The sequence below is a fragment of the Triticum urartu genome, chromosome 1A (assembly GCF_056163025.1).
Source record: "Triticum urartu cultivar PI428250 chromosome 1A, HENAU_Tu73, whole genome shotgun sequence".
Classification (NCBI taxonomy): Eukaryota; Viridiplantae; Streptophyta; class Magnoliopsida; order Poales; family Poaceae; genus Triticum; species Triticum urartu.
In genome coordinates, this window is record NC_141873.1 from 569,317,300 (window position 1) to 569,332,171 (window position 14,872).

General features: G+C 39.9%; 1 protein-coding gene across 1 annotated transcript; it reads right to left on the reverse strand.

The window, feature by feature from the left end:
• Positions 1-2,388: 2,388 nt before the first annotated feature.
• LOC125530525 (proteasome subunit beta type-6) lies at positions 2,389-5,912 on the reverse strand. Its single transcript, XM_048694911.2, has 8 exons — positions 5,643-5,912; positions 5,032-5,108; positions 4,520-4,575; positions 4,285-4,357; positions 4,066-4,177; positions 3,682-3,755; positions 3,196-3,270; positions 2,389-2,648 (listed from the first exon to the last, which is right to left on the reverse strand). The coding sequence occupies exons 1-8, from the start codon at positions 5,776-5,778 to the stop codon at positions 2,517-2,519; spliced, it is 735 nt and encodes a 244-aa protein (XP_048550868.1). The 5' UTR covers positions 5,779-5,912; the 3' UTR covers positions 2,389-2,516.
• Between the last annotated feature and the right edge of the window lie 8,960 nt (positions 5,913-14,872).

Below are 14,872 nucleotides of genomic sequence, written 5' to 3' on the forward strand. Positions count from 1 at the left end.
TGTAGCCAGTAACCGTATGAGTTCGTTGGAGCAAAGTACAATTGCGGTAACATGTCATTCTTTTAATACAATGACCAAAGTGACTATGATGGATAGGTTTAGTGACCCGTAATGCATTTTACTCATTGTAGAACGGGTCCGTTCAAATTAGCAAGCCCAAGCTGGTCCATTGTGTACTTGGGAACCAAAAGAACATAGCATCAAGCGGCAAAATCTATACCTACTAATAAGCAAGGTGTGTTTCTTCAAATTTTTCATCCATTCATCGTCGAATTTTTTTTCTATCCAAGGTGGTACGAAACTTTTGTGTGTCTATCCGCTAGAAAAGAAAAAAGGTTGGTCTAGAATTCCATAATTGGGCCGTGCGCGGTCCGGCCCAACGAAGCCAGCCCACTTATTATTCTCCACTCAGTTAAGAAGACCTTATTTGTCGCATGAAGCGATAAATACTGGAAGCTGCCCACAGGGCGCCGAAGACTGGGCTGGCCCATTTTCATTGTTTCAATGTTCTATTTCTACTTTTCTTTTTTTCCTTTCTCTTTCCCTTTTATATTTCTTTTTCCTTCTTTATTTTTTTCTGTCAAGTAAAAAATTACGAAAATATTCATAATTTCGATTTTTTGTTCAGATATTCAAAAAATGGTCAGAATTCAAATTTTTTGTTCCTGATATGAAAAATGTTCGGAACATTTCCAGAATTGCTGTTTCGAAATTTTATCATTTTTTAAAAATTATTTGCGTTTTTTAAAAATTCTTCGAGATTTTATTAGAAAAATTACATTTTATAAAATGTTTCATATTTTAAAATATTCTTGTTTTAGTGAAATGTTCACAAATCTAAAATAATATTTTCTTCTGAGAAAACATTTTCTAAAATTGGTTTGAATGTTACCCTTTAAAAAAATTCAACAATATTTGTATTTTTATAAAATTTTCATGTTTCCAAAATATTGTTTGTGAATTCCAAAAACTATTAATGTTTCTAGTTTTGTTCGTGTTTTTTCCAAAAATATTGGAATTTTCAAAAAAACAATTGTTCACATTTTTGAAAATTATTCGGGATTTAAAAAATTGTTCACGTTTCCAAGAATATTCGCCAATTCATTTTTTTCAATGTTAAAAAATAAAAAGTATTTCCAATCTGATGCTATAGTATTTTATTAAATATTTGCGCTGGCTATTGTAAGAGAATATGTTGTTTGGCTTTAATTATAGCAAAATTATGGACACTTGAGCACTAAAATAATTAAAGAGAATAAACCATCAAAAAAGGGACATTTATGCCTGATTATGCTAATGAAATGGGATTTATGTGTTGTGATTAACAATCCACATGGTTACGCTGTAGTAGGATAGAGCGGTCGAAGCAACCATGTCCCGAAGGTCGCCGCGTAGCCACCAAATGAGGAGGCAGCCAAAACCCTAAGATGGAGGCAGACCCAGAGGAAAAAGGCATGAGTTGGGTACTCGCCACCACACCGACCAACCCCACCACTATCAAGATTTCCCGTGTCAAACATGTTCAGTGTGAAGATCATAAGTCCTTGCTTTGTCGTGTAAAGATCATAACTCCTTGCTCTGTTGCCTATCATTGTGGAGATCATTTTTTGGATGGCACGTCAATTATTTTCGTTGCTTCTCGCAAAAAAATAACTCTCCTGTCGCAACGCACGGGCATATGCGCTAGTAAAAAAACAGAGTATAAGGGACACTCTACAGTGACGCGCCATCAGGAGACGACCAATATCAAGGGAGACCACCTTCACCACAAACATCAAGGTTCCAGAGAAGTATGAGTACTTACGAGTTACGACTGCTTCCATAGTATGGCCCTTGAAAAGTTATAAGCACAAGAATTAATCCACGTCACGTCAAAAAGAAAAAGAATTAATCCACGTAGAAACATCAGTACCATTGAATTACACACGCGCGCGCGCGTTGCATCTGCAGGAACAAACCAGACATACTTTGCACTACCAGCCAGGCAGAGGGGAGTTGGTTTGTTTTGATTAATCCAAAACCTGGGTGCTGACAGTTCTTGAAAGAAAATCTGCTTTGTATCTTCATCGGGGTGGTCAAAAACCTGGGTCCAATTAGTCTATTTTATTTTTAGCGTTTCTACAGACATGTTAAATAAGTCACACAAATTTTTTAAGTCTCCAAAGTAAGCCATATTGCTCTCTGCGGTTCTAGAATTTTTCTTTTCTTTCCAGCGACACTATCCACTACTACACCGGCCAGTATAATTTTCAGCGTCTAGTTTTCGCAGGTACATCTTCAGCAAGCAATGACAGGTTGCATTTCGTTGAGCAAGACGTAGCTGTGTTGGCACAAGCATATGCCATAGTCGAGTTGCACCGCAAGGCACAGATCCATCAAGATGATTCATAGACACGTGAACACCAAAACTATTTTAAGTTGTAATAACAAGGTGGAAAACAAGCTGGTGTCAACAGAATCTATTCCAAGCAACGTTCGGCTCACATCTAGAACAAGTCATCAGTACAATAGGGATTTCACTGGACCATCGCATCAGAGCTCCCAGCTGCGAGAATGTCGAGGAGAGAGTTTTGGGGCTCCATCTCTTCATGCCAGAGTGGCAGTTTGTCACCAGGGTGGAAGCTCCTCTTAACACCCGCCTCGTTAATCTGTGCAAGAATTCTCAAATCAGTACATCTAACTAGGTAGACAAAGTCTTTGGGAAAACAAAGAGCAGTTATTAAGCAACAGGTTGATGCAACCTCCAATTTTAACAAGGAGGCACATTTCGACAAGCTGCTAAGATTACCCGAGGCACAGTTTGCAAAACAAACATGACTTTTCAACAAAAAGAAGGGGGGTTAAGACAAGATGACAACAGATCCAACAGAGGAAAAGGTGTGCCACCCTATTCCAAATGACATTTTAAGCACAACCAAATCTAGACAAGTTCAGAAAATCAAGGCTACGAAAGTTGGTGCTGTTTTATAAGTTTACTCATCTCATTTTAAAACCATCACAGGAGACTGTTAGATATTGGTTTTAATTTTGACTGATATCTCATCTTGGTTAATGAAGCCATCACAAGAGAGGTTGCATCATCCTTATGTTGCAAAATAAAGTCAATTCAAATAAGCAAGTCCAAGTTTCCATAATGCTGTCTATTTCTCAACCAAAAGAAACAAAGAATGAAATCTGTATGAAAAGAACACTTACAGTAACAGTGCGAACAACCCCTCCACTAGCACCATCACGAGCAATAGCAAGGGAAACCACCTTCACCACAAACTTCTGTTGAGATCAGGACAAGGAAGAACATGTTAGGAGATGCGCTGCAATGACTCAAAGCTTAGACTAATGAGAAATGATGGTTCAGCCATACAATTCAGGACTATGTAATGGGAATCAAAAAAAAAATCAGGACTATGTAATTAATATTACAATCTATTCTCGCAATGTCAACGATGAGGCAAATTGACAGAAAAGCCATCAAAAAACTTCATTCTACTTCAAGGAAATAAGAAAACCATTTTGTGTCACAACTACAAAATAAGCAGCGAATAGAAGCAATATGGGAACTGAACATAGCTTCAGACTGGACTGAGCCTCATGCATTAAATAAACTATGTCCTATCACTCCTTTTTTGGCAGAAAAGATCTCCTAATTCTTTCTAGTTCCTCAGAAGAAACTAAATGCCGTACCTCAGCTTCTTCCTGGGTCATACCCTCTTTCCATTCATGATCCATCAATCCATACAGGTAACTGGAACCAGATCCTGAAAAGCCCAGCGATAACATAAAGTGTGAGAACGTGCACCTGGTATATCATACACTAAAGCCGAATTAGCATAACAGCATGCTCATTGTTTCTCAGCACTCGACAGAGCCAGATTGCACTCAACCAGGATAAGAAGTGTGGTTAACATCCCAGTATGTTTTGCAAACCGCAAACGACTAAGTGAGTACAAGCTTGCCAGAGTGCACAAGGTTTGTTGCAAAAGAGCCCTAGAAGCTACTAAAAGATGTTGACTCAACTACTCAAGTATAGGTAAGGAATGATGCACTTCTACTATTGGGGAAACTAACCTCCAATTGCGAATGGTTGCCTCAGAATCGTTCCACCAAGAGGAACCGAGTAAATTTGGCCTCCCTCGTATTTGTCCCATCCACCAACTATCATTCCAGCTTGCAACATGCTCTGGCCATTGATAAAAAAAAATAAGAAATGGAATGACATGTGTATCATGAAGGTAAACAAACATTAAGCACCATCTCTTGTTATCTCGAAGGCTAGAGAAGCTATACCTTGTTCTGATAGGCCAATAACCTAACTAAGTTGGATGCAACTTTCACGGTAGCTGGTTGCCCAAGCTGGATTCTGTACATGATGAAGGACAAATTCAGCAACAACTTCCAAATCAAATACTTAATTGGCCATGATCATGACCAATGGGATCTAGGTTCCATACAATTTAGGGAATAATGAAGAAAGATAATAGAATCATGAGAAGCTAAAAAGCGTTTTGCACAAAGTACTTACGTGTGCTGGTGGAGAAAATAACGTACATAATCCGAAATAATTTGTGTGTCAGCAGCCTGCAAGATAATGAGAAGCATGCTAACATGAGACATACAGCACATATGAACAGAAAATAGGATATCTGACTAGCAAACATAAAGGCAGCAGACGATGAACACTGAAGATGTTGTGAGGACTCAAGATTTCCACTCTTCCACAAGACAAGCAAATGGTAGGCAACAACAAAATGATTGCACGCGAAAGCAAAACACAAAATCTTGTATTGCAAGCTTTTATTTTGTTGAGTTTATTATCAACACCAGCAATTACACATACCTTTCAGTGCAAAAAATAATAATTAAACATACCATAATCATAAATTTAGGGAATAGTGAAGATATGAAAGTAAGATTTTTTTTTAACTTATGAAATTGACTACTCAATGGTGCCTACCCAACCATCTAAATGTCACAGTAACACTGGATAACAACATGGAATGTGCCTGATCTTGAGCATGATTTATAAGCACTTACAGATCCAGAGCGGCAGACGTAGACATTATCAGTCAGCTGACTAATCTTGTCCGAAGCACGGTTTGCGACATACATTCCTGTGAGGCAGCAAACGGACATTAAGCGAAGCAAATAAAAATGCAGAGAGAAAAACAGATCAAATGTCGGCTTCATTTATTTATTGAATTCAAACATACACAGCAAGGCTTTGCAACGCTAAGGAGATAGCACTGTAGTAACTAACACCTCAGGGGAGCCATGTTCTCCAGTAAGTCGTTGGGAACATTTGTGACAGTGGTAGAAGGTTTCAGACTTGACAAGACACAGCACTGCAGGACCCAGTAACAATAACTATCATAGCAAATCCTGGGTTTGTCTGCCTCTATCTAATAATAATCCAGGGTTTCCCCTGATCTCGCAACTAGAATACCAAGGGGGAAAACACTGAATTAGGAGGGGCGTCTCGTATCGTATAATATGTTAACAACATGGCCAGCAGCACCAGCCGCATCCCTCGATTCGGTTCTTCCCTCACGGCGGAATCGGACGCCCGACGCGCCATCTCCAACCCTGACCTAGCCGCTGCTGCTGGATCCACGGGGCGCATCAAGGGATCGGGGCGGGGGGCGTACCGGTGCTGGTCCTGGAGTCGGCGGCGAGCACGACGCCGCCGTCGTAGCAGACGCCCACGATGGTGGTGCCCATCCGGTGCTCCCCGTCGGTGGGCGCGTCAGCGGAGGAGGGGCCCATGAGCGAGGCGGCGTCCATGGCGGGGATCGAACCCTAGCAGGCGGCTTCCGCGGTGAGCGAGCGAGCGAGATGTGGAGCGGGAGGCGACGGTGCGTGCTGGCTATTGGCTCTGTCTGCGGCGGCTTGCTATGGCCTCGCACTCAAGAAAGAAACGAGACGGGCCGGTGTCTGGTTCGGACCCGTCCGGGTGCGATCCATTCGACTCGGTCACGATGATCAATTGGTGCCATCTCAGGACTGACTGCAACGAAAAGCTCCAGGAACGAAACGAAAACAAAAACGCACAAATGATGGAATCATCAAAAACATCTCATAGTCGATACAAACTTTACCTTTTCCACTACTAATATCATCAACGAGTCTAGAATAAAACCAAAATAATGCAACACACCCATGCAACCTAAATTTTTCATCTGCCTTTTTGAACTTGGCCTCTTGATATAAAGATAGGATGAGAAACCCGTTTTGCGATATTTTGTAGGCAATTGATGTGAAGATGATCCTACAGATGTCGGTATATGAAGAGACGAAAGATTCATGGGCTTCGAAATGGGATCCAAAGGTCTACTTGTCGGTCAAAGGAGCTTTCAAGGTTAGTAGGACACAATGTGCAACCGAGATAGTAGTCCTGGCAATGACAATTGTTTTGTTGGGCTTGCACGCTGCACGTTGAATAATTACTCTTATAAAGGATGTTGGAGTACCCGCCTCTTGGTGCTCGTCGAGGGCAAAGAGCATCTCCGAGTCGTTTGTTTCCAAGTGGCGTGTCGTAGGGCCTCTCAGGGCATCTCTGCACCGTCCGATCTGCCGAAATAGCCGGGTCTGGGCGACCCATCTAGCGGTCCATGACTGGTGGACCGAGGGTGCGCCCAAGGCCGCCGACAGTTGGGATTACCCAACCACTCTTATTGTTAGTGTACTACACCCTTACACTTGAGGGTTACCCAACCACTCTTACGAGAGAGCAGCATCATTGTGTTGATTTTCTCTCACGCAATTGTGGTCTTGAGGCATTCTTTGAGAATGTTGCACCACCCTTGAACATGAGAGGCGACATTGCGGAAATCCTTGTCATTCTTTTGAGTCCAGATGCTCCAGCAGGCAACATGCCATGATTATAATGTCTAGAGCAATATCATTAGGTAGAGCTTGCACAACAAGACGCACCTCATCAAAGAAAGATATTCATCTATTCTTTTTGGGAATGATTCTGTGGCAATTTTTTGAGAAAGAGTGCAATCTCGGAAGAGGAGGAGAAGGGTTTCATCTTGCCCATTATTGCAGATGGCACAGTTGTAACCTTGCAGGTGAAAAGATTTTCTGCTAAGAACTTCCTAGTGTTAAACTGTTAATTATGGCATGTAACAACACCCAACATATTTATGTCAGATGTGAAGCACATTTCTAGAGTTTTATAAATAGAATGTGAGCATCACCCCACCTCTTAAGAATTTGTACATATTCACTGCAGAGTAGCTTGATGTGTTCCATGGGTAGCTCCACTTATCATTCTGAACCACATCTTGACTTGAAAGAATAGTGATTCATAGTTGCATGAATTGTTGATGAGCCTGTGAAGTACTTCTTCCAAGTTATCAATTTCCATAACACTTTGAAGAGAGACATGCTCATTAATTGTTGTAAAGGAGAGGGGTTTCAAAAATCTAGCTTGAAGGCTATGATCTAGCCATCTATCTTCCTAGAATATCATTGTATTTACTTTTCTTGCTTGACAGGTTGCAACTTGTTTGTATATAGGCGACGGATTTAGAACTGATTTCCACCAAAAATTATCCAGCTATCCTTCCATGAGATGGTGCAACAGAATAATACTCCCTTCGTTTTTCTTTACCCCGCGTATTAGCTTTGGTCAAAGTCAAGTTTTGTAAACTTTGACAAAGTATATAGACAAAAATATTAACATATACAATAACAAATAAATACCATTAGATTCATTATTGAATGTACTTTCACATCATATAGATTTGTTATGGTAAATGTTTATATTGTTTTCTATAAAGTTGGTCAAATTTTACAAAGTTTGACTTTAGTCAAATCTAATATATAGAGTAAATAAAAATGGAGGGAGTATTATTCCCACATCATCTTTATCCATGGAAAAATTTCATAGTTAAAGAACTTGTGTAGGTGATTAATTAGTAGAGCCTTATTATGAGTAGAAATATCCAAGAATGGTAAAGTTGATTCCTATTATTGCCTCTAGGACTAGCTCAAGTGTTGTATGATGATTATGTTTTCCTAGTCATAGGAATTTGTTTAATGAAAGAAGGATGTCGACAACATTGAAAGTATGATGTTAGAAGAACGATCATACTGAATTGACCCAAGTTGTTTGTTATGCTTAGAGATGTTATCGTCGAGTCTACAATTTATAACACGGGAGAGTTAAAGTATGCCTAGTTCCTTAGACCATGGGAGTATCAAGTCATTTCATACCGGACGATAGACTTTGGGGTTGCTCCAACATCATCTGTAACACTGTGATCATAACGACAACTTATAGGTTCATCAGAAAGTATGACATGGGGCAAGATAGCTCAAGAGTGGGATTTGCTTCTCTAACGATGGAAAGATATTCTTAAGGCCCTCTCAGTGTGATGCCATCCATCATCGTCTGGCCAGACACAGGTGACTAGCTCACACGGATGCCAAAACATGACAACAAGAAAGAACAAAAACAGTAACGAGGAGACCAATATAGTGAGCATGTGAATGACTCACGGGGATACCGATATATCTCACCTCAGGTTTTGTAACATATCGTGACGAAAAGGAATAGGAAATGATAACCAAAGGTTCAATCGAATATCATTCGTGTAAACATAAGGATAAATATGGATGTCCACGATTCTGTTATTGATCATTGAAAGAAAGGTGTTTTCATTCATGTCTATGTTTTACCAAACCTACATGGTCACACGCTTAAGGGAATTATGATCTGTTGAGTTTTAGTGGAGTGAGGAATATGAGAAAATATTCTCGAAATAGTTTCAGGAATAAAAAATAGTTTTGAGAGAAACCGGTAGCGTTTCGGGGTTACTGGAAGTGTTTTGAGGAGTACCGGTAATACCGGGAAATCATTTATAGGTGGAAATTGTTTTACGGGACAAAAATATAAATTGTAAAGGGTTGCAATATTATTGGGAGGCCAGTGGAATCTATTTAAGTCATTGGGCTAAAGAAAAAAATAAAATACCTATAGGGAAAAAAGATAGTGCGCCCTAAGTGAAGGAAATATTCCCTAGAGGCAATAATAAAGTTATTATTTATTTCCTCATATCATGATAAATGTCTATTATTCATGCTAGAACTGTATTAACCGGAAACTTAGTACATGTGTGAATACATAGACAAACAGAGTGTCACTAGTATGCCTCTACTTGACTAGCTCATTAATCAAAGATGGTTAAGTTTCCTAACCATAGACATGAGTTGTCATTTGATTAACGGGATCACATCATTAGGAGAATGATGTGATTGACTTGACCCATTCCGTTAGCTTAGCACTTGATCGTTTAGTTTACTGCTATTGCTTTCTTCATGACTCATACATGTTCCTATGACTGTGAGGTTATGCAACTCCCGATTACCGGAGGAACACTTTGTGCGCTACCAAACGTCACAACGTAACTGGGTGATTATAAAGGTGCTCTACAGGTGTCTCCGATGGTACTTGTTGAGTTGGCATAGATCAAGATTAGGATTTGTCACTCCGATTGTCGGAGAGGTATCTCTGGGCCCACTCGGTAATGCATATCACTATAAGCCTTGCAGGCATTCTAACTAATGAGTTAGTTGCTATATGATGTATTACGGAACAAGTAAAGAGACTTGTCGGTAACGAGATTGAACTAGGTATTGAGATACCAATGATCGAATCTCGGGCAAGTAACATATCGATGACAAAGGGAACAATGTATGTTGTTATGCGGTTTGACCGATAAAGATCTTCGTAGAATATGTGGGAGCCAATTTAAGCATCCAGGTTCCGCTAGGTTATTGACCGGACACGTATCTCGGTCATGTCTACATAGTTCTCGAACCCGTAGGGTCCGCACGCTTAAAGTTCGGTGACAATCGGTATTATGAGTTTTTGTGTTTTGATGTACCAAAGGTAGTTCTGAGTCCCGAATATGATCATGGACATGACGAGGAGTCTTGAAATGGTCGAGACGTAAAGATCGATATATTGTATGACTATATTGGACACCGGAAGTGTTCTGAGTGGTTTCGAAGAAAATCGGAGTGCCCGAGGGTTACCGGAACCCCCCGGGAGAAATAGTGGGCCTTAGTGGAGAGAGAGATGGCTGGCCTAGGGCAGGCCGCGCGCTGATACGTCCATTTTGCATCATGCTTTTATATCGATATTTATTGCATTATGAGCTGTTATTACACATTATGTCACAATACTTATGCCTATTCTCTCTTATTTTACAAGGTTTACATAAAGAGGGAGAATGCCGGCAGCTGGGATTCTGGGCTGGAAAATGAGCAAATATTAGAGACCTATTCTGCACAGCTCCAAAAGTCCTGAAACTTCACGGAAGACGTTTTCCAAATATATATAAAATACTGAGAGCAAGAACTTCACCAGGGGGCCACACCCTGCCCACGAGGGTGGGGGCGCGCCCTACCCCCTGGGCGCGCCCCCTACCTCGTGGGCCCCCTGGTGGCCCTCCGGTGGCCATCTTCTGCTATATGAAGTCTTTTGACGGGAAAAATATAACAAGCCATCTTCTCAGATGAAACTCCGCCGCCACGAGGCGGAACCAATCTAGGGCTCTAGCGGAGCTGTTCTGCCGGGGAAACTTCCCTCCCGGAGGGGGAAATCATCGCCATCGTCATCACCAACGCTCCTCTCATCAGGAGAGGACAATCTCCATCAACATCTTCATCAGCACCATCTCCTCTCAAAACCCTAGTTCATCTCTTGTATCCAATTCTTGTCTCCAAGTCCGGGATTGGTGCTAGTAGGTTGCTAGTAGTGTTAATTACTCCTTGTAGTTGATGCTAGTTGGTTTAATTGGTGGAAGATCATATGTTCAGATCCTATATGCATATTAATACCCCTCTGATTATGAACATGTTTATGCTTTGTGAGTAGTTACTTTTGTTCCTGAGGACATGGGAGAAGTCTTGCTATTAGTAGTCATGTGAATTTGGTATTCGTTCGATATTTTGATGAGATGTATGTTGTCTCTCCTCTAGTGGTGTTATGTGAACGTCGACTACATGACACTTCACCATTATTTGGGCCTAGAGGAAGGCATTGGGAAGTAATAAGTAGATGACGGGTTGCTAGAGTGACAGAATCTTAAACCCTAGTTTATGCGTTGCTTCGTAAGGGGCTGATTTGGATCCATATGTTTCATGCTATGGTTAGGTTTACCTTAATACTTTTGTTGTAGTTGTGGATGCTTGCAATATAGGTTAATCATAAGTGGGATGCTTGTCCAAGTAAGGGCAGTACCCAAGCACCGGTCCACCCACATACCAAATTATCAAAGTACCGAACGTGAATCATATGAACGTGATGAAAACTAGCTTGACGATATTCCCATGTGTCCTTGGGAGCGCTTTTCTCTATATAAGAGTTTGTCCAGGCTTGTCTTTTGCTACAAAAAGGATTGGGCCACCTTGCTGCACTTTATTTACTTTTGTTACTTGTTGCTCGTTACAAATTATCCTATCACAAAACTATCTGTCACCACTTATTTCAGTACTTGCAGAGAATACCTTGCTAGAAACCGCTTATCATTTCCTTCTGCTCCTCGTTGGGTTCGACACTCGTACTTATTGAAACGACTATGATAGATCCCCTATACTTGTGGGTCATCAAGACTCTTTTCTGGCGTTGTTGCTGGGGAGTGAAGCACCTTGGGTAGGTGGAATTTGGTAAGGAAAAATTTATATAGTGTGCTGAAATTTACTGTCACTTGTTACTATGGAAAGTAATCCTCCGAGGGGCTTGTTCCGGGTATCTTCACACCGACCTGTAGAGCAAATATTTGCTCCTCAACCTACTGAACCTACTAAAAATAAAAATGAAAATGTCTGCTTTGAAATTCCTTCGGGTATGATAGAAAAACTGCTAGCTAATCCTTTTTTAGGTGATGGAACAAAACATCCCGACGAACATCTAATATATGTGGATGAAGTTTGTGGATTATTTAAGCTTGCAGGTGTACCCGGAGATGTTGTTAAGAAGAAGGACTTCCCTTTATCTTTGAAGGGAGATGCATCGACATGGTATAGGCTATGTGATGATATGGGGTCTTGGAATTACAAACGATTGAAATTGGAATTTCATCAGAAGTTTTATCCTATGCATCTTGTTCATCGTGATCGCAATTACATATATAATTTTTGGCCTCGCGAAGGAGAAAGCATCACTCAAGCTTGGGGGAGGCTTAAATCAATGTTATATTCATGCCCCAATCATGAACTCTCAAGAGAAATGATTATTAAAAAATTGTATGCTCGGCTTTCTGATAACAATCGCAACATGCTTGATACTTCTTATGCTGGCTCTTTTATGATGAAGACTATTGAATTCAAATGGGATTTATTGGAAAGAATTAAACGCAACTCTGAAGATTGGGACCTCGACAAAGGTAAGGAGTCATGTATGACACCTAGTTTTGATTGTGTTAAATCTTTTATGGATACCGATATTTTTCATAAATTTAGCACTAAATATGGACTTGACTCTGAGATAGTAGCTTCTTTCTGTGAATCTTTTGCTACTTATGTTGATCTCCCCAAGGATAAGTGGTTTAAATACCATCCTCCCATAGAAGCAAAAGTAGCTGCACCTATTAAAGTTGAAGAAAATATTGTCACTTATAATGATCCTATTGTTCCTACTGCTTATGTTGAGAAACCACCTTTCCCCATTAGGATAAAGGATCATGCTAAAGCTTCAACTGTAGTTCGTAAAAGCAATATTAAAACATATACACCTCCTGAGCAAGTTAAAGTTGAACCTAATATTGCTATTGTTAAATATCTCTTGTCTGATAATATTGATGGGCATGTTATTTATTTCTGTGATGAAACTGCTAGAATTGCTAAACCCTGTGCTAAAGATAAACCTAGACCTGTGGTAGGAATGCCTGTTATTTCTGTTAAAATAGGAGATCATTGTTATCATGGCTTATGTGATATGGGTGCTAGTGCTAGCGCAATACCTCATTCCTTATACAAAGAAATTATGCATGATATTGCACTTGCTGAGATAGAAGATATTGATGTCACAATTAAACTTGCCAATAGAGATACTATTTCACCAATGGGAATTGTTAGAGATGTTGAACTCTTGTGTGGGAAAACTAAATATCCTGCCGATTTTCTTGTTCTTGGTTCCCCACAAGATAGCTTTTGTCCCATTATATTTGGTAGACCCTTCTTAAACACTGTTAATGCTACCATGGATTGCAAAAGGGATGTTGTTACTATTGGTTTAGATGATATGACTCATGAATTTAATTTCTCTAAATTTAGTAGACAACACCGTGAAGAAGAATTACCTACTAAGGATGAAATTATTGGTCTTGCTTCTATTGCCGTACCTCCTAGTGATCCTTTAGAACAATACTTGCTAGACCATGAAAATGACATGTTTATGAATGACAGAAGGGAATTAGATGAAGTATTCTTTAAACATGAACTTATTCTGAAAAACAATTTACTTGTTGAAATCCTAGGGGATCCTCCTCCACCCAAGGGTGATCCCGTGTTTGAGCTTAAACCGTTACCTGATACTCTTAAATATGCTTATCTTGATGAGAAAAAGATATATCCTGTTATTATTAGTGCTAACCTTTCAGAGCATGAGGAAGAGAGATTATTGAAAACTCTGAAGAAGCACCGTGCTGCTGTTGGGTATACTCTTGATGATCTTAAGGGCATTAGTCCCACTCTATGTCAACATAAAATTAATTTGGAAGAAGATGCTAAACCAGTTCGTGATCATCAACGCCGGCTGAATCCTAAAATTAAAGAAGTGGTAAGAAAGGAAATACTAAAGCTCCTTGAGGCAGGTATAATCTATCCCGTTGCTGATAGTCAGTGGGTAAGCCCTGTCCATTGTGTCCCTAAGAAGGGAGGTATTACTGTTGTTCCTAATGATAAAGATGAATTGATCCCTCAAAGAATTATTACAGGTTATAGGATGGTAATTAATTTCCACAAATTAAATAAGGCTACTAAAAAGGATCATTACCCCTTACCTTTTATCGATCAAATGCTAGAAAGATTATGCAAACATACACATTTTTGCTTTCTAGATGGTTATTCTGGTTTATCTCAAATACCTGTGTCAGCCAAAGATCAATCAAAGACTACTTTTACATGCCCTTTTGGTACTTTTGCTTATAGACGTATACCTTTTGGTTTATGTAATGCACCTGCTACCTTTCAAAGATGCATGATGGCTATATTCTCTGACTTCTGTGAAAAGATTTGTGAGGTTTTCATGGACGACTTTTCCGTCTATGGATCTTCTTTTGATGATTGCTTGAGCAACCTTGATCGAGTTTTGCAGAGATGTGAAGAAACTAATCTTGTCTTGAATTGGGAAAAGTGCCACTTTATGGTTAATGAAGGTATTGTCTTGGGGCATAAAATTTCTGAAAGAGGTATTGAAGTTGATAAAGCCAAAGTTGATGCTATTGAGAAGATGCCATGTCCCAAGGACATCAAAGGTATAAGAAGTTTCCTTGGTCATGCCGGTTTTTATAGGAGGTTCATTAAGGACTTCTCAAAAATTTCTCGGCCTCTGACTAATTTATTGCAAAAAGATATACCATTTGTTTTTGATGATGATTGTGTAGAAGCATTTGAAATACTTAAGAAAGCATTGATCTCTGCACCCATTGTTCAGCCACCTGATTGGAATTTACCCTTTGAAATTATGTGTGATGCTAGTGACTATGTGATATGTCTCCAACGTATCTATAATTTTTGATTGCTCCATGCTATATTATCTACTGTTTTGGGCAATATTGGGCTTTATTATCCACTTTTATATTACTTTCGGGACTAACCTATTAACCGGAGGCCTGGCCCAGATTTGCTGTTTTATGCCTAT

Bases quoted from the DNA above. Each gene is read 5' to 3' on its own strand.
- LOC125530525 (XM_048694911.2), bottom strand. From the start codon at position 5,778: ATGGACGCCGCCTCGCTCATGGGCCCCTCCTCCGCTGACGCGCCCACC. The intron at 4,358-4,519 runs GTAAGTACTTTG...CATCATGTACAG, and splicing joins TATTTTCTCCACCAGCACAC to AATCCAGCTTGGGCAACCAG. The intron at 3,756-4,065 runs GTTAGTTTCCCC...TGGGCTTTTCAG, and splicing joins GCAACCATTCGCAATTGGAG to GATCTGGTTCCAGTTACCTG.